At 41.8% G+C, this 22,814-nt stretch overlaps 1 protein-coding gene across 9 annotated transcripts in view; it reads left to right on the top strand.

Annotated features, from left to right (window-relative positions):
• tam (DNA polymerase gamma, catalytic subunit tam) overlaps window positions 1-22,814 on the top strand; it is a 76,816-nt gene that overhangs the window by 5,192 nt on the left and 48,810 nt on the right. For all 9 annotated transcript variants that reach the window (XM_067094402.1, XM_067094403.1, XM_067094401.1 and 6 more), the window contains exons 2-3: window positions 4,274-7,076; window positions 19,849-20,007. In XM_067094402.1, the coding sequence (XP_066950503.1) occupies window positions 4,331-7,076; window positions 19,849-20,007 (2,905 nt within the window). In that variant the 5' untranslated portion in view covers window positions 4,274-4,330. The remainder of the gene's footprint in view (window positions 1-4,273; window positions 7,077-19,848; window positions 20,008-22,814) is intronic.

The following is a 22,814-nucleotide window of genomic DNA, read 5'->3' as shown; positions in this document are numbered from 1 at the left end:
ATAAGAACTAGGTTAGGCTAATTACAGTTTTCAAAATATGGCATTCTGTCTGAATACAAACCAATGCCTTTTATGTAGTACGGAGGACCCCCGCCTATTCGCGTTTCTGGATTCACAGCTTTACCTATTCGTGGATTTCTCTGTGGAACATATACAGTATACACATTATTCGAGGAAAATTTGCCAATTCGCAGTATTTTTCATTGAGAAATATTCACAAATTACTGTATTTTCATATAATTTTTGTGAGTAAATGCACTTTTTTTTATATCACTTTTAAAATATTCAGGTATAAGCATTTTTAGAGGGTTATTTGGCGTTTTGAACTATCAAAATAGACAGTTGTAAACGCTTTTAGAGGGGTTTTAAGTATTCGTGGATTTTAGCTATTCGCATGGGTTGTGGTACACATCCCCCCTGAATCAGGGGGGTTCACTGTACTGCGCCCAGGGCAGGGGCACCTGTTCTTTATGCTTTGTGAGCCATCAGAGTTGTCCTTCGCTCCAAAACTCCCACTTAAAAGTAGAGGTGCCTTGCGGCTATTCTGCCACGTCACTATAGTCAAGATGAGCATTAACCAGAGGCAGTAAGTACCTGGAGTAGTTCCCTTACCAGGTAAGGAAACAATAAGCATTGTTTTATTGCTAGAAAATTGTCTATTTCAAATTCATTTTCATGACTGAATGTTTTGGAGTAGAATATGTCCATGTATCCCACCTCCTGTCAGTGTGGGATTCAGCTATGTAATTACTTGGTAAGTTACTTATATGAAAATGTTATCTTCATGATAAAATTAAGTTTTATATGTACTTGCCAAGTAATTACAGATCGGAGTCCTCCTTCCTCCCCTCTCAAGGACATAAAGGCACAAACGAAGTGAGTTCTGCATAGTTGCCCTTGTTTCTCGATAGTGGGTAGGGTAGTCACCTACACAAAAACAATAGAAATGCTACCACGATTTTTAAAATTTAGGCTCCCACACGAGTGGAAACTAATAACTATGTAATTACTTGCTAAGTATATATGAAACTTAATTTTATCATGAAAATAACAGTTTCATAACTTAATGCCGATGTTTTCTGCCATTTTGTTCAAAGAGCAAAGAGCACCAGGTTCTCTGAAGCTTTCCTAGAGAGAGACAGAGAGTACAGACACATTTCACTGTGGCTTAGGGCCCTGTCACTCTCACATCCCTATGCTATGTAACCCAAGGAAAGTTGTAATGGTTCTTGATCTAGACACATGATATGAAAGGTTTCTGTTAGTCTCAGAGGCCGTGACCACCTTGAAACTTATGCAGGTGTTACCTTGATGTAGCCATGGCTTCATTTGGTTTTCTTTCCAGTCTAAATTTTAGGGGTTTGACCCATAAAGCAGGAGGGAAGTAGGGGCTATCGGTTAGAGAGGAGATAACAGAAGTGCATGGATTTTGCAGGGTTCAATCCTTATCCAAACCTAGTCCTTCAGTTACAGATACCATTTTTCATTAGGCTTTCATTCTTACTTTCAAGGAGGGGCCTTAGCCTTCCAGTAATTTTGTCTTCTGTACCAATTTGCTTAATCATTCTTGGTCAGGTCTTCACTTGGTTCGCCTCAAAAGATGCTTCTCAGTATGGAGTCCAGTAAGGTGCATTGTTTGCTATTCCCCTAAGACTCCATTACTGTGCACCTCTTTCTTGCTCTAAGGAAATCTTTCTACTGTAGATCCTAAGAAGCACTTATGGAGGTACAGTGCTGCTGTTACCTGTTGTCTTCATGAGACACATTCTTGTTCCCCACTACATGGAGGAAGGAAGCTTTCACGTGCTTACCCTCCAATCTCATGATAGTATTGCTCCCTACTGAAGGATCCTGGAACTTGGCTTTCATTGGGTAGGTATGGGTAATGATTTTCCTTTGGAAAAAGGTTTTGGCTTCCCCTTCCTCAGCAGGAAACCCATTGCATTTTGATGGCTCTATGCATGGCATTGGCTCTCTTGTGACGGCTTTGTTCTTCTAGTCATGCTTTCTTCCTCTGAGGTTGATGGCAGCTAGCTTGACTCCTCCATAGCCTTCAAGATATTTTCTTCCATTCATCCTATGGAAGAATTAGAAATATCTCTCTTCAGTCTTTATATTTTATGCATATTTTTTCTTCTAATTATATTAGCTTCTTTACCTTGACTCTAGGGATAGGTAATCTGTCATGATTCCTTTAATTATGTCATACAACTACCACACTTTATTCCCTCTGTGTGAGATTTGAGTGTATTCTCAGTCCCCATGGTGATTAGGTCCCTGTAGAATGACTGGCATTCCATGCTTGTTGTTTTTCTCCAAGTTCTTCTGTCAGGTCATGTTACCCATGCCACTTCTTCAGTGTCAGCCAACTAGATGGCAAGCTTGGCACCTCTCCTTCTGACAGTGTGTTCTTTAAACATTTCCAGTCCCTCCTTGCACCTTTTTGAACTGTTGGACTGGTGAATGTAGGAAACTATCCAACTGAGCACCTGTTTGAAAACTTAGATCTAATCATGTGTTCTCTCCATCTCCTCATTTAACAAGGAGAAGGGCCAGATGTATACTGCTTTCCTTCCTCTTGGGATGATGATATTTTTACTGAATACCCCCTTTTTGTCCACTCTGTTTGGAAAAGGGATTCCTTGGGTCTATCCTAGGTTATAATTCAACATGGTGAACAAAACTCTATCACATAAGCTATCATACTCTGCATCCATATCCATATTGCAGAGTGTATAAGGGATTACAGGAGTCAGCCTCCCCTGCTCATATACATGACTGGGATTCTGACATATCTTAGTAGGTTTCTGACTGTCCTTATAGCCTTTTGCTATTAGTGGAGACTTACAGGACTTCGTAGAAGATCACAACCCTGCATGTTTCTCAACCTTTTGAACAGCATTAGTCAATTCTGTGAAAGAGTCCTCCCACCTCAGGAGTAAGTCATGCGTAAAAGGGTATGGTGTTTATTTTTGTAGGAAAAAATGTGGTTTTAAAGATAATTTGTATTTTTCTTAGACATAGATGCTAGAACATTATATCGTAGTCCTACGTCAACCAACTCCACATAGTTTCTGTTCACCGAAGGAAAAAATGACTGGTTGCTGAGGGATTAGCGGGTGGTGTCCTGCCACTTACCTGCTTGTCAGCTGATCAACCACCTTGTTACTAAGCTTCCACACTATTTGTATACAGTATCTAGGAAAAATACAAATTTATCTTAAAACTTGGTCTTTTAAAAAAACTGATAAATACCAAAGCAGATGGAGAACGTGACTTCTTTTTCTGTGAAGTGTCTGGAGATTGCTGCTGACTGCAGCCTAGGCAAAAGTAAAATAATGGGTTTGTACTTTGTAAAATCATTTATTTGGTTTTGCAAAGTTATGTTTTATCTAGATAATTTGTATAAGTTTCCATGAACCATTTCATGAACTCCAGTCTTTCACTTGATATATCTGGAACAGGGCTTTAGTGTTGAATGCAAGCCTTGATCAGATGCAGAACTGTAGGTTACTTATTACCATTACATGGAATATTGCCTATAAATTTAATGTAGTATTGCTGGATAGGTTTTGTGATTGTCTGTTATTGCTTAGGCATGCAGTTTTATTAACAATGGTACGTATCTACCCTTGTGAATTCCTTACTGCTGTTTTACCACAGTTTCCTGTATTCAGAATTAAAATGATCCAAGAATCATGCATATCAAAATGATTGCTCATTATTTAATTTTATCTGATTCATAAATGTCTATGAAGTAACTTATATACTGTATATTGAATTCAGATGATTAGTTATTAAAGTATTGTATATTTTCTTGTTCATAGTTTACTTAGATTTTTGTTTTACATCCGTTTCTTGCAGTGTTTTGAGGATCTTTTTTTTTTTCTTTGAGTATGAGTGATAAACTTGAATAAAATTTGTTTGCAATCATTTTTGCTTATACAGCCCAAGCATGTTTTTACAGAAGAAACCTTAGTTGTTAAAGTATTCTCTTGAACGTGTAGCAGTTGTTTGGAAATATTTGCATTTGCATTTGTCTGGAACCATTTTAAATTCTTGAAATGTTTTAATTAACCACAGAAGATATACAAGGGTAGAGTTATTGGTGCTTGTGCATCTTTTTTTTTTTCATTTACATTGCTAGAATAGTCTTAGGTAGATAGAATTTATGGGAACCTTTGAAGATAATGGTGTGTAGATTGAAAATTAATATTTAAGAATTCACATCTTTACACAATTTTTTATTAGTATTTGTCTTTTGTCTTTTCAGGTAGATTCAAGGCGTAAAGTTTGTGAAGAGATTGAACAAACGTGACTGAGATTTACAATGGCCTTACGTTTTCCAGCCAGATATTTTAGTTTGTACAGAATAAGAAAAAATCAGGGGCATTCAGTTTGTGTGGTTGTTGATGCTTATAGTTGTGCTAGTATGTGTTGGTATTCAAGTAAAAACACTTTAAAAATATCTGGAAAAGGAAGTATTTCCAAGGATCTAAGAATCAGTGATGAACAAGATTCTCATAACTCAGAGACACACGCTTTATGGGAAAACTTGGACTCCTCTGACTATTCAAGTTTTGCAGAAAAATATAGAGAAAACTCTGAAAGTAAAGACATTGAAAGCAATGATATACAAGTTGTGCCTGTCAATGAAGTTTTAAAAGACTTGTTAACAGAAAGAGGTTTTAATACTAACAGTAGGATTTCTGAAGTTTCTCCAAGCTCATTTGATCAGGATAAAAGAACAAAACCCAAAGAGTTGGCAGACACACACACCAATAATCTGAAAACCATAAAGTTTAGATCAAAGTATCCATTTACAAAAAGCAAAACCAGCAATATTATTGCCAACAGAAGGAAAATTATTTTACTAGAAAAAGATGAAAATGTTAATTTCACAAAAATTGCCAATGATAGAGGCAAGAAAAATTTTACAAGGACTGGTTCTTTTCATAAAGGTACAACTAGAGGTACCTCATCTAAAAATATTTATGGCGCTCTCAAAGAAATGAATCTCTCAAAACATAATAATTCTTCCCACACATTGGATGTGTCTACTAAAGAAATATTTGTGGAAGAGTCAAAACTTCGTAGAAATTGTTTAGGAATTCAGATGCTTTCATCTTCCTTATTTAACCAGATCTTTGGTAAAATTCCTCCTAAACAACCAAGAGAGCAGCAGGAAGATTTTCTTCGTAGTAAAATGCATCTTGAAGATCAAAGTTTGTGGGGCAAAGAACCATCTGTGTTGCCAGAAAGTGATTTTCGGATACCATCAATAGAAGGCTCAAATCTTGAAGAGCATTTCTGTTATATTGCAGAAGAACAGTGTAAGCCTTATAAAGAGCTGTTGAATAAACTTATACAAGGCACTCTTCCTAGTTTTCCAGACCATTGGCAGTTTACTCCTGGTTGGACTCAGTACAAGAGTGATGGAACTTTTTCCTCTGTGGATTTCCCAACTTGCCATGCACTAGTGTTTGATGTAGAAGTATGTGTTAAGGAAGGTGGTCATCCTACATTAGCAACAGCAGTATCCGATAAGCATTGGTATTCATGGTGCAGTGATTACCTCATTTCTAACTGTGAGAAGAGTGGTGAAGTAACTGTTGATGATTTGATCCCATTGGAGAGTTCCCATAACTTCAGGACAAAATTGAGGGATGACAAAAATGAGTGTGCACCTCGTGTGGTTGTTGGGCATAATGTTAGTTTCGATCGCTTGAGAGTTAGGGAGCAGTATCAGTTGAAGAGCTCGTCATTGAGGTTTGTGGATACTATGTCTTTACATATTGCTGTGAGTGGGTTAGTGTCAGAACAAAGAGCACTGATTATGAAAAACAAAGCAAGCGAAACAAAGATAAGACTTCCCTGGATGTCTGTTGGATGTCAAAACAATCTCAGTGATGTATATAAATTTTATTGTAAAGATGATCTTACAAAAGATCCTCGTGATGTTTTTGTGAAAGGGACATTATTAGATGTACGTAATGACTTCCAGAATTTAATGAGCTATTGTGCTAATGACGTTAAAGCTACCTTGTTGGTTTTGAAAAACTTGCTTCCATTATTTTTTAAGAGATTTCCTCATCCTGTGACCTTTTCAGGAATGTTGGAAATGGGGTCAGCATTTCTTCCAGTCTCAGAAAATTGGAAAAAATATGTAAATGCTGCAGAAGGAAAATATCATGAACTCGAAAGGTTACTAAATGAAGAATTAGTGAGGCAAGCTCAAGAGTCTTTAGCATTTAGAGAAAATGACAGGTACAAGAGAGACCCATGGTTATGGAATCTTGATTGGTCTACACCAAAGGGAAGAGTGAAAACGTTACCTGGTTATCCAAATTGGTATCGCAAGCTCTGTGCTCAAACTGGAGAGCGAGGAGGTACTCCTGAGCCAGAGAATATGAGTACCAGCCTACAGATTGTACCAAAGATACTTAAACTTACTTGGGAAGGTTTCCCTCTTCATTATGAGAGAAGATATGGTTGGGGGTACCTTAAACCCTTGTTTGAAAATTATTCACAATTTCAGTCCTCTCATAGTACATCCCATGAAGTCCCTCAGGCAAAGGAACAAAATAAAGTAGAATTTCCAATTGATGTTCTTTATGAAATTTGTTCTGATAAAAATAATGTAAGAACAATAACTCTGGATGAAGTAATTCAAGATAGAGAAAAACGACGTTTGGGTTCTCCAGAAACAGAAGAGGATTGGCAGTTGCTGTTAGGAGAGAGTAATTCTTCAGATAAAGATAAAAGAGGGAGGCAGAGCACATCTAAGAACCAAAATTCTGAAGGAACGTCCTATGATATAGGTATACCTGGAGTAGTTTTCGTACCACTACCTCATAAAGATGGACCAGGAAATCGTGTTGGTAACCCTTTGGCAAAAGATTTTTTGAATAAGATTGAAGATAATACTTTGAGTAGCTATCATGGTGACATAGCAAAGGCTGTTTTAGAAACAAATAAGATGTTATCTTATTGGAAAAATAACAGGGATCGAATTCTTTCACAACTGGTAGTTTGGGATAGCAAACAAGAGACCGAGGATTGTGACTCTGCATCAGGTAATTATTGTAGTTTTCTTTCTGCTAGCATTTCATTTATTTGTGTTTTAGTGAAATAGGCAGGATTATTTGAATTATTTGATGCTGAATGCTAAGTTTTGTTATTATCTTAACATCCCCAGCCAACAGAGGTTCATCTGTTGGTTTTACTACTTTATGTAATGTACACTTGACTAAATTTTATTAAAATTATACATAAGGACTAAAGTTTTTATATAAGCAACTTACCAAGTAATTACATAGCTATAGTTTCTATTAACTGGCAGCTAGAAATTGTTTTGGTTAGGCAACTAACCCCCCCACTTTCAGGGTAAGAGAAGAACTAGCCCAGCATAAAGAGCTCAATATGTTTCTGCTGGCTGATGGCTGTACTACAGTCCTTAGCAGCAGCATATTTTTGGAGTTCTTTAGCTTCTCAGTTGGTCGTAGTTCTACAATTGGTGAAGTATTCTCTTTATGGTAGCCTTTTGGGCATATTTAGACAGCGTCAGGTTCTTTTTCAGACCTAACTACCGATTTTGACTGTTATAATTCTGATCTTAGACATTCTAAGCTTTATTAACTTTTGACTTGTCAGCTATGTCTGATTCTGGTTCCCAAAGGCTGTAATACTAGAATAACTAAAGCCCGTTAAGACCCACACACTCTCTGCACATCTTGTAGGGGTCGAATTTGTTTGCCAGACTTGACTTGTAATGAATGTGAACATTGGGATGTCAAAATGTGGAAAACTTTAAATAGCCACTTATCAAAACTGGACAGAGACAAAAAGAGGAAAGCTGCTTCTAGAGCCAATAGTAAAATGACGTTAGCTGGTCAGGTTCCTTCTAAGTCTGTGTCTGATAATGTTTCTGTACCTTTTATTCCTCCTAATCCTAGTTCTCATTCTGTTCCACCATCTCCTCTCCCTGGCTCCCTTACTCCCAATCCCGACACCATTGCCAGCCTTGAGTTGAGAGTTAATAAGAAATTTGAGTTGTTAGTGAATACTGTGGAACAGATAGGCGCTTCTGTGAAAGTCCGCATGGACAAGTGCAGTGTAAAAAGTGTTGGTGAAGCGTCAGTGGAGGAGGTGGCTGTCTGTCCTGCCAATTCTCCTAGACAAAGGTCCCTGGCAAACTCCCCTAAACCTGGGAGGAGCCAAACTAGTATCCCAAAGGAGGTCGGTGGGGTCTGCCCACAGGCGGTTGCCCTCTCATTTGGACCTGTTGCTGCTTCCCAGGTCTTGACAGAGTGCCACTGGAAAGGGATCTCTATGGAAGTGAGTCATCTTTCTTCTAGTCTTTCTTCAAGTGATTCGAGTCCCAGACGCCAATGGCGTTTTAAAGACGAATCTTGTCCTTTGAAGAGATGTTCTATTGATGTGTCTCTTTCCCGTGCAGTTCCTGTGAAGAAGCCCAAGGAATCTTCTCTAGCAAAGCTGTCTTGCAGTTTTTGGAACAGCCCTGAACGTTTCTCCCAGGATCACCCAGAGTTAGAAGGACAGCTTTCAACAGTTAAACGTCTAGTCCCTTTTCGCAAGCGCTCTTCTTTGGGTAGGATCATGGACGAACTCCCATCAGTGGCGCCACAGTGCTCTCCTGGAGTTAAGAAAGCAATTGAACAGCTTTTAGCACCCGAGCTTCCTGCTCTCACTAAATGTATTGACTTGGGACTCCCTCGTGCTTCTGAGTGCCTGTTAGCTCCTGCTCCCTTAGCTTCGACTCTGTAGTATCCGCAATGAGACCTTTGGCGCTAAAGTGTCCGTTGGTGCTGGAGCGCCCATTGGCGCTAAAATGTCCGTTGGTGCCGGAGCGCCCACTGGCGCCAGCGCCAGAGCTTCCTTTGGTGCCTGGATGTCCACTGGCGCCATAGCGCCCAGTGGCACCAGGGTTCCCCTTGGTTTCGGAACGTCTTTTATTAGAGCGTCCGGTTCTTTCCAAGTGCCCATTGGTGCCTGAGCCTTTTTCTGTGCATGAGCGCCAGTTGGCTCCCGAGCTTGTTTTGTCTTCTAAGCGCCCTATGTCTGTAGAGCCTACCTGGGCTCCTGTGCTCCCTGTCGCTTCTTCTTCTAAGCTTCTGACACCTGCTCCTGTAATTGGGGTTTTGGATCCAGCTGCTGCCCAGCTGCCTCCTCATCCTCAGTGTCTGGCCTCGGCTCAACAAGCTCCCTTAGTAGTGGACCCTTCCTTTCTGTCCATTCAACAGCAGTTAGATAGTATTTTGGGGTTAATCAAGAAACCTCCTTCAACACCTCAGCCTCTTGTGAAGTTGTCTCTCTTTTCTTTAGAGGAGGAAGAAGAAGTAGACCCTGTAACTCCGCCAACTGCTTATGCTTCGTTGCTAAGGTTTTTGTTAGCAACATTTCCTAATTTCTTCTCACCTGCAGCTCCGGCTTCCCTGGCGTGTACATATTTAATGGACAACCAGGCTGTTAATTCGTCGAGGCTCCCAATGATGGTACTGTCTTCCTCTGCTAAGAGGGCTTTAAGTGCAGTAGAAAGTTGGCTCTCAGGGAAGAGAGAGCAGGGAAGAGCCTCCTTTAGTTGCACTCCGCCGAGGCTCTCTCAGAGGAGATATCTGTCTTACGCACATGGAGAGGCCCCGTCCCTGGGAGCTTCTGCCTCCTAACCGGGGGAAATTCTCCGGTCTGATAGACTCTTCCCGGAGGTCGGCTTTCAATTTTGTGAGGCTCCTGTTCTCAACTTTGGAGCTAGACCATTTGATCAAATACCTGTTTAAAGTTTTTGAGGTGCCAAGTTTTTTAGATTGGGCAGTGCAAGATTCAAGGATTGTCCTCATGTCCCAGAGGACTATACCTCAGATTTTTTGCGTGTTTTCTTTTGTCTTGACAAGGGTATAAGGGACGGATCACTGGAGCTGGCTTCCCTTTTTGCGATGAACATTTTACAGAAAAGGGAGCTGTGGTGTTCTTATACTGCTAAAGGTGTGACCGTTTCGCAGAGGTCTGCTCTTCTTTATTCCCCTCTGGATAAACAATATTTGTTCCCACAGGGTACAGTTCTTTAGATTTCTTCTGACCTTCAGGAAATCTACTCAGGACCTCCTCTTTCAGTCTGCGAGGTGCCCTAGAGAAACTCCTACATTCTCCACTAGGACAGTTTCCCCTGTCCAACCTCAGCCTTTTCATGGTAGGGGCAGGCAAAGAGGCTTTCCCAGACTGCGTGTGAATGCCTGGTTCGCCTCTCGGGTAATCAAGAAGTCCCCCTCTAAAACTCCCTCATGCAAGTGAGACCCGCGTCCTCTGTATGCCAGTAGGAGCAAGGCTCCTTCGCTTTTGGGAACAATGGGAGGCGAGAGGAGCAGAAACCTGGATTGTGGAAGTTTTGAGGGAGGGATACTCCATTCCATTCATTTTGAAGCCTCCTGTGACCAGCTCGCTGGTCGTATTGACGGCCTACTCAGTAGGCTCCAAGAAGTTTTCCGCCCTCTCCCAAAAAGTGTCTTCCCTCCTAGAGAAAGAAGCCATCAAAGTGGTTGAGGATACCAGCTCTCTGGGGTTCTACAATCGGTTATTTGTAGTCCCCAAGGCCTCAGGAGGCTGGAGGCCAGTCCTGGATGTAAGCGCCCTGAATTTTTTTGTCCAGAAAACCAAATTCAAAATGGAAACGAGCCAATCTGTCCTAGCATCCATTCGTCAGGGGGATTGGACGATTTCAGTGGACATGAGGGACGGATACTTCCATGTCCCAGTTTATCAGGACTCGAGGAAGTTTTTAAGGTTCTTTTTCAAGAATGGCGTTTCAGTTCAGAGCCCTTTGCTTCGGCCTAGCCATGGCTTCCCAGGTTTTCACACGAGTCTTAGCTCCCACAGCAAAATGGTTACATCTGATGGGGCTCAACATTTCGCTCTATCTGGACGATTGGCTCCTTTATTCTCGGTCGAAGGAAGCATGTACAGAGGACCTGCAAAAGACCTTCCTTCAAGCCAAGGAGTTGGGCTTTTAATAAATTTTCAAAAGTCACAGCTGACTGCTTCTCAGTAAAGAGCATATTTGGGGATGAGGATAAACTTTCTGACTTTTTGGGTTTTTCCCTCCCCCAAAGGATAGAAGCCTCCCTTCAGAAAGTGGAAAAGTTCCTCTCCCTTCAGTCTTGCTCTGCAAACAACTGGATGACCCTCCTAGGGACCCTCTCTTCCATAGAGCAATTCGTGTCTCTGGGAAGACTGCACATGAGGAACTTTCAGTTTTATCTACGAGCCAATTGGAACAGGAAGAAGATTCCGGACACTTTTGTTTTTCCAGTAACTCAGGAAATCAAACGGGACCTGCTGTGGTGGAAATCGAGGGACAGACTGTCTCAAGGGAAGTCCCTCCTTCCTCTGAGCCCTGACTTTGTGTTTAATTCAGATGCTTCATACCGAGGTTGGGGAACTCTCTTGGGATTCAGGGAGGTCTCCGGAATTTGGACTCCAGAACAGAGCAAATGGCATATCAATGTAAAGGAGTTGAAGGCAGTTAACTGGGGATTACAAGAGTTTGCTCTGGAAGTGTTTGGAAAGACAGTGATGGTCCATTCGGGCAATACCACAGCACTGTCTTACGTCAAGAAGCAAGGTGGGGAATGCACACTTTTACCCTTTGCAAGGCAGCAAGAGCTTTTCTCTAATGGGCAGATCGAAACCAGACGAAGATCCTAACCAGGTTTATTCAAGGAAAATTAAACATCTTAGGGGACGAACTGAGCCACCGAAAACAAGTGCACCCTACAGAGTGGACTCTGGACCCATTAGTGTGCCTAAAACTTTGGAAACTGTGGGGAAAGCCAGTTTTGGATCTATTCACAACCAAGAAGAGGTTTAGTCTTCCTCTGTATTGTTCACTGGCCCCAGATCCACAAGCATGGGCGATGGATGCAATGTTTATGGACTGGTCGGACAAGGCTGTATGCCTTCCCTCCATTCAAGATGGTAAGGGAAGTCATCAGCAAGTTCTGGAATCACCAAAATATAACAATGACTCTAATAGCTCCATTTTGGCCAACCCAGGAGTGGTTCCTGGGCTTGTTAGAGCTTCTGATGGACAAGGTGAATGTGAAGGGTGATGGTGAAGTGTTAGTGGAGGAGGTGGCTGTCTGTCCCGCAGATTCTCTTAGGCCAAGGTTCCTGGCAAACTCACCTGAATCTGGGAGGAGCCAAACTGGCAGCCCAAAGGAGGTCGGTGGGGTCTGCCCACAGGCAGTCGCCCCCTCAGTTGTACCTGTTGCTGAGCCCCAGGTTACGACAGAGCGCCGCTGGAAGAGCGTCTCTATGGAAGTGGATCGTCTTTCATCTAGTGTTTCCAGCAGTGATTCTAGTCCTAGGCGCCAATGGCGTTTTCAAGGTGAATCTTGCCTTCTGAAGAGGCATGCCCCAGTTGTATCTCAAACTCCTGCAGTTCCTGTTAAGAGGGTTAAAGTGACTTCTCCAGAGTGTCTGCCATCCTGTAGCTTTTGGGACAATCTGGAACATTTCTCCCAGGATCACCTGGAGCTAGTGGGACAATTTCTGTTTAGTAAGCGTGCTACTGCTCGTAAGCGCTGTTCTGCATCTAGGACCTCGTCTTCTAAGCACCCAATCTTAGTTTCGGAGGATTTGCCTGGGCATATAGTGATGTCGGAGCGCTCACCAGCGCCAATGCGCCCAGCTCCTAATCCTGTAACCCCTGAACAGTCAGCTTTACCTGAATCTTCTTTGGCATCTGAGAAGTACTTGAACATGATGCTCCTTGTTGTGTGGCTCCTACTGAGCACCCTTTGTCTTCTGTGTGACCATCGTCTCCTGAGCGCCCCTTAGCTGAGTGCCTATTGGCTCTTGAATGGCCATTGGTGCCTATGTGCCTGTTGGCTCCCAAGCGCTAATCAGTTCCCGAGTGCCCATTGGCGCCCTGTCACCATTTGCCACAAGGTAGTCTTTTGGCGCCCAAGTTCATTTCCGCTTCTGAATGCCCGATTTTGTCTGATCCTTCAGCAGTTCCCATGTCTTCTTCCGTGCTGCCTACTCCTGCTCCTGCAGTTGCAGTTTCGCTCCCAGTCACATCTTTCTCTTCATCATCTGCAGCGCAATAGGCACCCTCTGTTATGGATCCTTCTTTTCAGTTGATCCAACACAAATTGAGTAATATCCTGGGCTTAATTAAGAAAATGCCATCGGCTCCCCAGCCTATTGTGGAACTGTCACCCATTTCTTCTTCAGAGGAGGAAGAAGTGGATCCTGTTACCCATCCTTCGTCATGTGCCTCTTTACTCAGGTTTCTGCCGGTGACTTTCCCAGACTACAGTAAACCCCCTGTATTCGTGTTCTCATGATTTGTGGACTCATGCATTCGCGGATTTCTCTGTGGAATGTATCTACCCATTATTCGCAGAAAATCCGCCCATTTGCGGTATTTTTCACTGAGAAATATTCACTAATTACTGTATTTTCATATTTTCATGACTAAATGCATTTTTTGTGATAAAACTATTAAAATACTGAGGTATAAGCATTTTTAGAGGGTTTTTCTTGTGTTTAAACTATCAAAATAGGTAGTTCCAAGTGCTTTTAGAGGAGTTTTATGTATTCGTGGATTTTAGCTATTCGCGGGGGGTGCTGTACGCATCTCCCACGAATACAGGGGGTTTATACTTTACTTCTCTCCTGCAGCTCCGACTTCTCTGGCTTCAGTGTACTTAATCCGGACGATCAGATGACTTCTTCGAGGCTGCCTAAATTGGTGCTGTCCTCCTCAGCTAAGAAAGCTCTCCGTGAAGTGAAAAGCTGGCTCTTGAGCAAGAGAGAGCAGGGAAGAGCCTCTTTTAGTTGTCCTCTGTCTAGATTGTCGTAGAGAAGATACCTTTCTTATGTGACCAGAGAGGCCCCATCCCTGGGAGCTTCTGCTTCCTCCCAGGGAGACTTCTCCGGGTTGATTGACTCCTCCAGAAGGTTGGCGTTCAATTCAGCTAAGATTTTGTTCTCGACCTCGGAATTGGACCACCTTATCAAGCAGTTGTTTAAGGTCTTGGAAGTTCTCAGCTTTTTAGACTGGGCAGTAGGACCTCTTACCCGCAATTAAAGGATTGCCGTCATCTCATACCTAGATAAAGGTATTAGAGACGGTTCGCTTGAATTATCCTTGTTATTTGCGTTGAGTATTCTCAAGAAAAGGGAGCTTTGGTGTTCCTACACCACGAAGGGGTAACACCTTCCCAAAAGTCCGCGCTCCTCTTCTCTCCTTTTGACAAGAAGCACCTATTATCTCAGGCGACTGTGCTGCAGATTGCTTCTGATCTGCAGAAAAAGTCCACTCAGGACCTTCTCGCAGAATCAGCAAGGCGACCTAGAGAGTCACTGGCCTTCAACTCTAGGACAGTTTCTCCCTGGTTATCGGCAATCTGGTTTTGCGATGCTTGTCTAGCGATGAAAATCGTCAATTTTTGTCACAAAAAATTGCCGATTTCCGCATATCAGTGCCAATAATTGGATATTGGCACCGATACATATCTAACAGAGGCGCTGATAATTGAAAATCTGCAATTTTCAGCGCTGAAAAAGCACAGAAAATCACTGATTTTCGGTTATCTGCAATTTTCGGTTATCATCATGCTGTCAGAACGAAACCCCTGCCAAGAGCCAGGGACTGCCTGTACAACCTCAGCCCCTTTCAGGGTAGAGGCATACAAAGAGGCTTCCCCAGACCTCGCGGAAACGCTTGTTTCACTCCTTGGGCAATCAAAAAATCCTCTAATAAACCACCTGCATGTAATTGAGAATCTAGTCCTCCGCACACCTGTGGAGCAAGACTCTTCCACTTTTGGGAGCATTGGGAAGTGAGAGGAGCAGAGAGTTGGATTGTACAAGTTCTGAGAGAGGGTTATTCGATCCCGTTTTTGAGGAAACCTCCCTTAACCAACAAGCCCGTTTTATTGATGGCCTACTTGGCAGGGTCTGCGAGGTTTTCAGCCCTCTCCCAAGAAGTGTTAGCTCTCCTTAAAAAAGAAGCAGTCGAACTAGTTGAAAGGCTTTATTGTCGACCAAGATGTTTCCTCAGCTGAACTAGACCACCTTATCAAGAATATTTTTAAGGTGTTTGAGATATTTAGCTTCCTAGATTGGGCCATCGGGGCACTAGGGAGTAAGATTGAAGACTGCCCGGATTCAGCTGAAGATCTTGCCTCCAATTGGCCAGTAGTCATTTCATGCTCAGACAGAGCAATTAGAGATGGCTCTTTAGAACTCGCCTCCCTTTCTTCTATGGGCCTTAAGAAAAGGGAGCGCTGGTGTTCGTTCGCCTCGAAAGAAGTCTCGCCAACTCAGAAGTCAGCGCTACTTTTCGCTGCCTTAGACAAGTCTCACCTCTTGCCTCAACACATAATGAAGGATATTATTTTAGAATTACAGAGCAAGTCCACCTCTGACTTGTTGACTCAGTCCACTAGATGTCTTAAGTAGCCTGTGCCTTCCTCATCTAGATCATTCTCCCCTCTTCAGTCTCAACCCTTTTGTGGAGGGAGAGCTACAACCCAGCCTCGACTTAGATCAAACTTTCGACCTCCTACGAAGTCCATTAAGAGGTCTTCTTTCAAATCCAACCCCAAGAAGTGAGAAGTTAGTCCTCCGCACCCAGGTAGGAGCCAGACTTCTACTTTTCTGGAAGGAATGGGAGAACAGAGGAGCAGACCCCTGGGTGATCAAGGTTCTCAAGGAGAGCTACTCCATTCCTTTCATAAAGACTCCTTTAGTTACATCTCCAGTCGCCTTGACAGCTTATTCAAAAGGTTCCACGCACGAAGTTTTTGGCCCTCTTTCAAGAAGCGGAACTCCTCCTTTCCAAAGGAGTAGTGGAAGAAGTGCTAGAGCCCCACTCAGATGGTTACTACAAGCTACATAGGCAATTGCGAAATGCAGACGAGCTTCTACAAAGCTCTACCAATCAAAATGGACAGTCTTCAGAAGGCGGTGCAGCCGCCATAACATTTCTTCTGAGACATCTATAAGCCAAATAGCCGACTTTTTGATATTCCTAAAGTCCATCAGGAAGCTATCGACCTCTACCATCAAAGGGTATAGGTCGATGCTCAGCTTAGTTTTTAAGCACAGAGGAATGGACCTGTCTTCTAATTAAGATATCACCGACCTGATCAAATCCTTCAATACGTCCAAGAAAGATAATTCTTCCATCGTCTCTTGGAACTTAGATGTTGTACTGCAGTGGCTCTCAGGTCCTCAGTTCAAACCTCTTCGTTCTGTTCCCCTCAGGAATCTCACGAAAAAGACTCTCTTTTTAGTGGCTCTCGCTATTGCCAAACGTATTAGCGAATTACAAGCAATACAGTAGACAAGAGAATAGGCTTTGCACGAGAGGACGCAGTCTGCTCTCTTTCTCTTGGTTTTCTCGCAAAGAACGAGGACCTTCTAAACCCTGGCCCAGGTCCTTCGTCATCAAGAACCTTTGGATATCTTAGGACCTGAGGAAGAAGAAAGACTCCTCTGCCCAGTGAGGTCCCTCAGGTACTATCTTCAGAGGATGGAGAGGATTAGAGGACCCTCGAGCAGCTTCTGGTACTCTGTTAAAAACCCAGTTCGCCCGCTCTCCAAAAATGCCATATCCTTTTTTCTGAGAGAATTAATATTAGAGGCCCACTCTCAGATCCAGGAAGAAGCCTTTCCTCTACTTAAGGTTAAGGCTCACGAAATTAGGGCAGTCGCAACTTCCCTCGCTTTTAAACACAACTTGTCTCTTTCTTCAATCCTACAGTCGACGTTCTGGAGATGCAAGTCCATATTCGCCTCACACTACCTCAAGGACATAGGAACTGTATTTGAAAATTGTAGCACTTTAGGACATTTATCCTTGGCTGGCTTGGTGCTGGGAGAGGAAGCATGAGGAATCTACCTGTTCCTTTGCTATCCGCTTGCCTTGACTTAAGGTTTTGAGTCATTGGGAAGCCTGGGGGTACACTATACCTGGAGTACCCACCAGTTTGTACTCATCTTTGATAATGGTTGGGTTGTTTGGTTTTATTCTGTGGTGTAGGTGACAGTGTTTTCATTTTGTATTTTGTTCTTTGCCCAGGGCAAGGGCATCTTTTAAAAACTTTGTGAGCATACAGTGTACTTCCTCTGCTGCAAAGTGTCCCACTAATGTAGTGGCGACCCTTGGCTATACTGCCACGTCCACCACAAGTTGAGAGAAGTGCTGACCAGAGGCAGTACCTACCTGCAGCAGCTCTCTCAACAGGTAAGGAAACAACAAACATTTATTCAATGTTAGCAACCTTTCTAGTTCAAACTCACTACTTACTTAATGTCTTGGAGTAGAATATGTCCTTGCTCTTTTCCACCTCCTTACAATGTGGAATCAGCTATGTAATTACTTGGTAAGTTACTTATATAAGAATGACATTTTTATATTAAAATAAAGTTTTATATATACTTACCAAGTAATTACATGATCAGAGCCCGCCCTCCTCCCCTTGCATGAACATAAGAGCATAAAACGAATTGAGCTCTCCGCTGGTTTGTTTCCTCAAGTCCTGGATGGTGGCAGGACAGTGTCACCTACACACTAACAATAACAGCACAACTGCGCGAATTTTGAATTTCTAAGCTGCCGTAGGTTAGGGAACCAATAGCTATGTAATTACTTGGTAAGTATATATAAAACTTTATTTTATCATAAAAATTTCATTTTTAAGACCTCAGCAACCCTATCAGCTCCTTTGAAACCTCCAGATTAGAAAAGTCTGGATTTCTCTCCTGGAATTTGGACGTTACTCTGAAGTGGCTTACGAGCTCAACTTTCGAACACCTCAGCTCGACCTATTTTAAGAATCTCACTAGGGAGACACTCTTTCTTGTGGCATCAGCGATCGCCAAACACGTTAGCAAGCGGCAAGCCTTCAACATGAGAGGAGGCTTTTCAGATGGTAATGCAGTACAGTATACTCTCTTTCTCTCTTGGTTTCCTCTCCCAGAATGAGGATGTTTCCAAGCCATGGCCTTGCACATTCGTTATTAAAAGAGTAACGGACATCTTCAACATGAGAGGAGGCTTTTCAAATGGTAATGCAGTACAGTATACTCTCTTTCTCTTTTGGTTTTCTCTCCCAGAATGAGGACGTTTCCAAGCCATGGCTTTGCACGTTCATTATTAAAAGAGTAACGGACATCTTCGGGCCAGAAGAGGAAAAAAGACTTAAGAAGACTGAAAAGATCAGAGGACTCTCCAACAAGCTTCAGTGCTCAAGCCGTGTCCAAGAATGCACTTTCTTTCTTCCTTAGAAGTTTGATTACAGATGTGCATTCTCAAGTTCAAGAAGATGTTTTATCTTCCCTTAAGGTCAAAGCTCTTGAGGTTCGAGGGCTCACACTCAGCCTGGAGCGTCCCTCTTCTTCAGCTCGCTTGAAGCCCGCTTCATCAATCTTCCGCTCCAGACCAATTGTTGCCAACTTCTGACTGTGGAGCTTTCGGTGGCAACATTTGGGCACTCGGCGTCAACAATGGGGGCGCTATACGCCAAACTCTGGGCGCTTGGCGCCAACTTCCGCAATCCATGGCTGGCATGGTTGGGAAAGGAAGCACAGGGGCTCTCTGTCCCTCTACTGTCTCTTTACCTTGTAAGGTCGTTGAATTTAAGGGAAGCCTGGGAGTACAGTGTACTGGGAGTACCCGCTAGTTTTTAATGGTTGTGGTGGTGGTTCTTAATTTTGGTTGTAGGTGACAATGTTGTGTTTATTCTGGTGTATGCCCGGGGCAAGGGCGCTATTTTTTGTTTGTGTCAGCCATTGGTGAACTTCCATGGCTGCAAAGTACCTACTGAAGTAGGGGTGACTTTTGGCCAGTACTGCCACACCCTTCACAGGTTAAGATGAGCGACGACCAGAGGGGGTACCCGCCTGAAGCGGCTCTCTTACCAGATAAGGTACAACAAGCATTGACCAAATGCTAGTAACCTTTCTAGTTCAAAGTCATTATCTTTTTTAATGTTTTGGATTAGAACATGTCCATGATTCCCACCTCCTCGCAATGTGGAATCAGCTGTGTAATTGCTTGGTAAGTCACTTATATAAAAATACATTTTTATGATAAAATAACATTTTATATATACTTACCAAGCGGTTACATAATCGGAGCCCACCCTCCTCCCCTCAGTGGACATTTAAGCATCAAATGAATTGAAGCTCTATGCTGAGTTGTACTTATCAGTCCTAAAAGTGGGTGGGACCTTGTCACCTAAACTAGCGATGGCAGTGCCACCACAAAAATTTGAATTTCGTTAGACTGCCATGTAGAAAGCTAGTAGCTAATTCATTGCTTGGTAAGATATAAAACTTTATTTTATCATAAAAATATCATATTAATAATTTGAGAGAGAGAGAATCTTTTAAGTTCCCTTACTAATGGGACAAATTTTTTTTATAGAGTTACTGGTTCGGCTCTTCATTCTTTCATGAACGTGATATTTTACCTAATCAATAACTTTATCTGGTTGCTTGTTAGTTGATGTTGGGCTTCTTATACAGTAATAGTTTTTCTTATTGCAAAAGTATTTTTTTGTTAATACAGTTGTTTGTTTCTTAAAAAATCTTGTGAACTGTGTCCAGATATTTGAAATTTTACTGCTTATAGCCTTAAATTTTTATGGTTGTGTTTTTAAATTCATTTCCCATATCATCAGTTTCCTAGTAGATGTAATAAATGTGGGCTATTTTTGTCATTTGATGTGTTTGCCTTTTGTTATTTTAGATATTTTTAAGATTTGAAACCCTTGTACATTACATATTGAAAAATTTTCATGAATTATTCCTTAGATGAAGTGAGTACAAAGCAGACTGGTATAATTTTACCATTGGTTGTCACTGCGGGAACAATTACAAGAAGAGCTGTTGAGCGTACCTGGATGACTGCATCTAATGCTTATAGTGATCGTATAGGTTCAGAACTTAAGGCAATGATTGAAGCTCCTCCAGGTAGGTACTGATAACTTTATGTCAAACAGTTTATGTTGCTAGTCATTCCTATAATGAAAAGATATATATAAAATAAACAAACCCCTTATTTTGCTTTTGTATATTGCATTCTGTATAATGTGTTAACTAAGAGATGGAGTTAGTGTGGACAGAAGTAATGTTACATTAACAAGTTGATTATTCACTTGCAAGGGAGGAACCCTGATTTATAAAAAAAATCATTAGGCAGTCCCTGGTTACAGGTGGCCTCGGTTATCGACGATCCGCTTTTACGGTGCTTGTCTATTGACGATGATAACTGGATTTTTGGCACTGATCTCCGGTTATTGGTGCTGATCCCTGGTTATTGGTGCTGATCCCTGGTTATCAGCGCCGATAACTGAGGATCAGTGCTATTATTGCCGATTTTTTGTTATCTGCGATTTTCGGTTATTGTCACGCCTTCAGGAACGGAACCCCCACCGATAACGGGGGACTGCCTCTACTTATAATTCAGGCATTTTGTGGTTATGACAAGATCCCAGACACTTCAGTCCCATTTTAAAGATACTGGCAATCAGCTATTTAAATTATACATCTGTGGCTGAAACCCTTGGTATCAAGCAGATAACAGTCACAGTTTACATGGGTCTAGGCTACAGTTCACTGTGTACTTGAAATCTCCCAGATGCTAACTGTACTTTTTATTTTCTTTGTTTCTTTGTACTATCTCCCTGATAGTAGCCGTCTCCAGACATCCGCAAATAAGAGCTGTCTCCCTTCCCACCTCCCTGAGTTGGCTTCTTAGCCCCTGATTCCCCCCCTTGGTAAAAGCTGATCATGTTGAACAATAACTGCAATCTTGTTCCCCTGAAAGTTTTACTGAAAAACTCTTGAAAAGCATTATAAGTCACTAAAATTTCTCTCTCCTCTACTCTTCAATCTTCTCATCACTCTCATCTTGTTTAGGTGGCTGTATTTTGTGGCATTGTCATTCATTTTTCACCTTAAATGTGTGCTGGCCTGGATATCTTGTTAAGTTGCTGGACCCATTGGCATTCTTTAAGTATGGTAAATTTCCTTGAATAGGGGATGTAAAACTGTTATTTATTTATTTTAGCTAGTTGGGGCCATATTGATTATTTTAGGTTAGTTTCATGCATCTCAGCTTCTATTGAGAGTGAAATACATGATGGCGATCAATAGCACATTTACAAAATGTGATAATGGTTAATGAATCTTGAGTTTCACTTGAGCAAATTAAATAATTCCTTTTGCTTAGACTTAAGAATTTCCATGATTGGTGTTTAGATTGACAGTTGCTTTGGCAAACACATTCCATAAGATAATATCTAAGCTAATTTTCAGTTAGTGTTTTGGAGTGCATTATCACTAATCCCAATTGGTGCTGTCTTTTATAGGTTTACAAAGGTAGTTATGTTTTGCTTCACCATATTTGTATTGTGAGTTTGGAATTTTTACTAGGAAAATTACAAGTAGTCTTTTGCTGGCTCATACTTTGTCTGAAATTTTACAGACCTAAAAATTCCAAAAATTCAAAAGTTTGAGTATGTACATACATGGTGTGCTGCAAATGGAAAATTCTACCAAGCAACATGAATGATCTCAGATAATGCGCAGTTGATCCTTTATCTGCCAAAATCTATCGTATTTTTTCAGGGATTTCATTTGGTGCATATCACACTATAATGCCCTACTCATATTGCATTGTATTCATTTTAAATCTTGCAAGCAGTAATCTCATGTTAACAACACTCCATTGTTCAGTCATTTTTTCCACATTTGATGTTAAGATCATGGTTGCATCTTTATCAGTTTCATTAGCGCTCTTCTTGATTAAATATACCTTGTAATCTCTTTTTCCATCCCTTTTGCAGCTTGATTCAAAAGAGTGAAGATGTCCAGGCCATATATATCTGAAATCATTTTCTAACTGTTTCCAGTGTCATTCAGGGCTCTTACATTCCAATTTCTTATTTCAGTTTATTCTTAGTATTTCTAAACAGATTCTTGGTACCACCATATGCATTTCTATAGCAGAATCCAGGGATTCATTGGCCAAAGGCATTAAATGGTAGCCAGTTCATTTTAATGCGCAGTTACTAGGCCAATGTCTCCTGCCATTGCATAATGGTTTCTAACCACAGTCATCTGGCAGGTTTCCAAAGTTGAAGTAGAGGAGACAAGCACTCAGTGCCACAACCCTATCCATTATCCCACCTCATTGATTTTTAGTGTTCATCCAGAGTGAGGCCAGTTTTGTATTGTGGAGCTAGCCTTTAACTAAAAGGGTGTCAACCAACAATGCAGTAAGTTTTTGTACTTAGAAGGTGTTTATATAACACCCCAGTTTTATATAAGTGACTTACCAAATAATTACATAGCTACTCGCTTCCTACCACAGCAGTCCAAAAATTCAGATTTTGCGGTGGTGCCACCATCACTAGTGTAGGTGACAAGGTCCCACCCATTATCAGAACTGACAGGTACAACTCAGCAGGAAACTTCAATTCGTTTTCTGCTGGCTCCCGATCACCATTGGTGGGGTTCGGGCAGTCCCTCTCATCATTTTTTGGATTTTTTGTTCCAGTATTGGTGAAGTATTTGAATTTTGTGTGGCCTTTTTTCGATTAGTTATTTGTTAGCTTTGGTTAACATAATTCCTAATTAAGATGTCAGATTCTAGTTCTTCTAGTGTTCGGTTTTGTACCGAGGGTTGCAAGACTTGATTAGTTTAAAGTGACTTACGCTTCTCACACTAAGTGCATCAAATGTAGGGGGCAGGAATGCAATAGGGAGGTTACATG

This window comes from Macrobrachium rosenbergii, chromosome 50 (assembly GCF_040412425.1).
Source record: "Macrobrachium rosenbergii isolate ZJJX-2024 chromosome 50, ASM4041242v1, whole genome shotgun sequence".
NCBI lineage: Eukaryota > Metazoa > Arthropoda > Malacostraca > Decapoda > Palaemonidae > Macrobrachium > Macrobrachium rosenbergii.
Note: the sequence above shows the minus strand (reverse complement) of the source record. Positions and strands in the feature narration are given on the sequence as shown.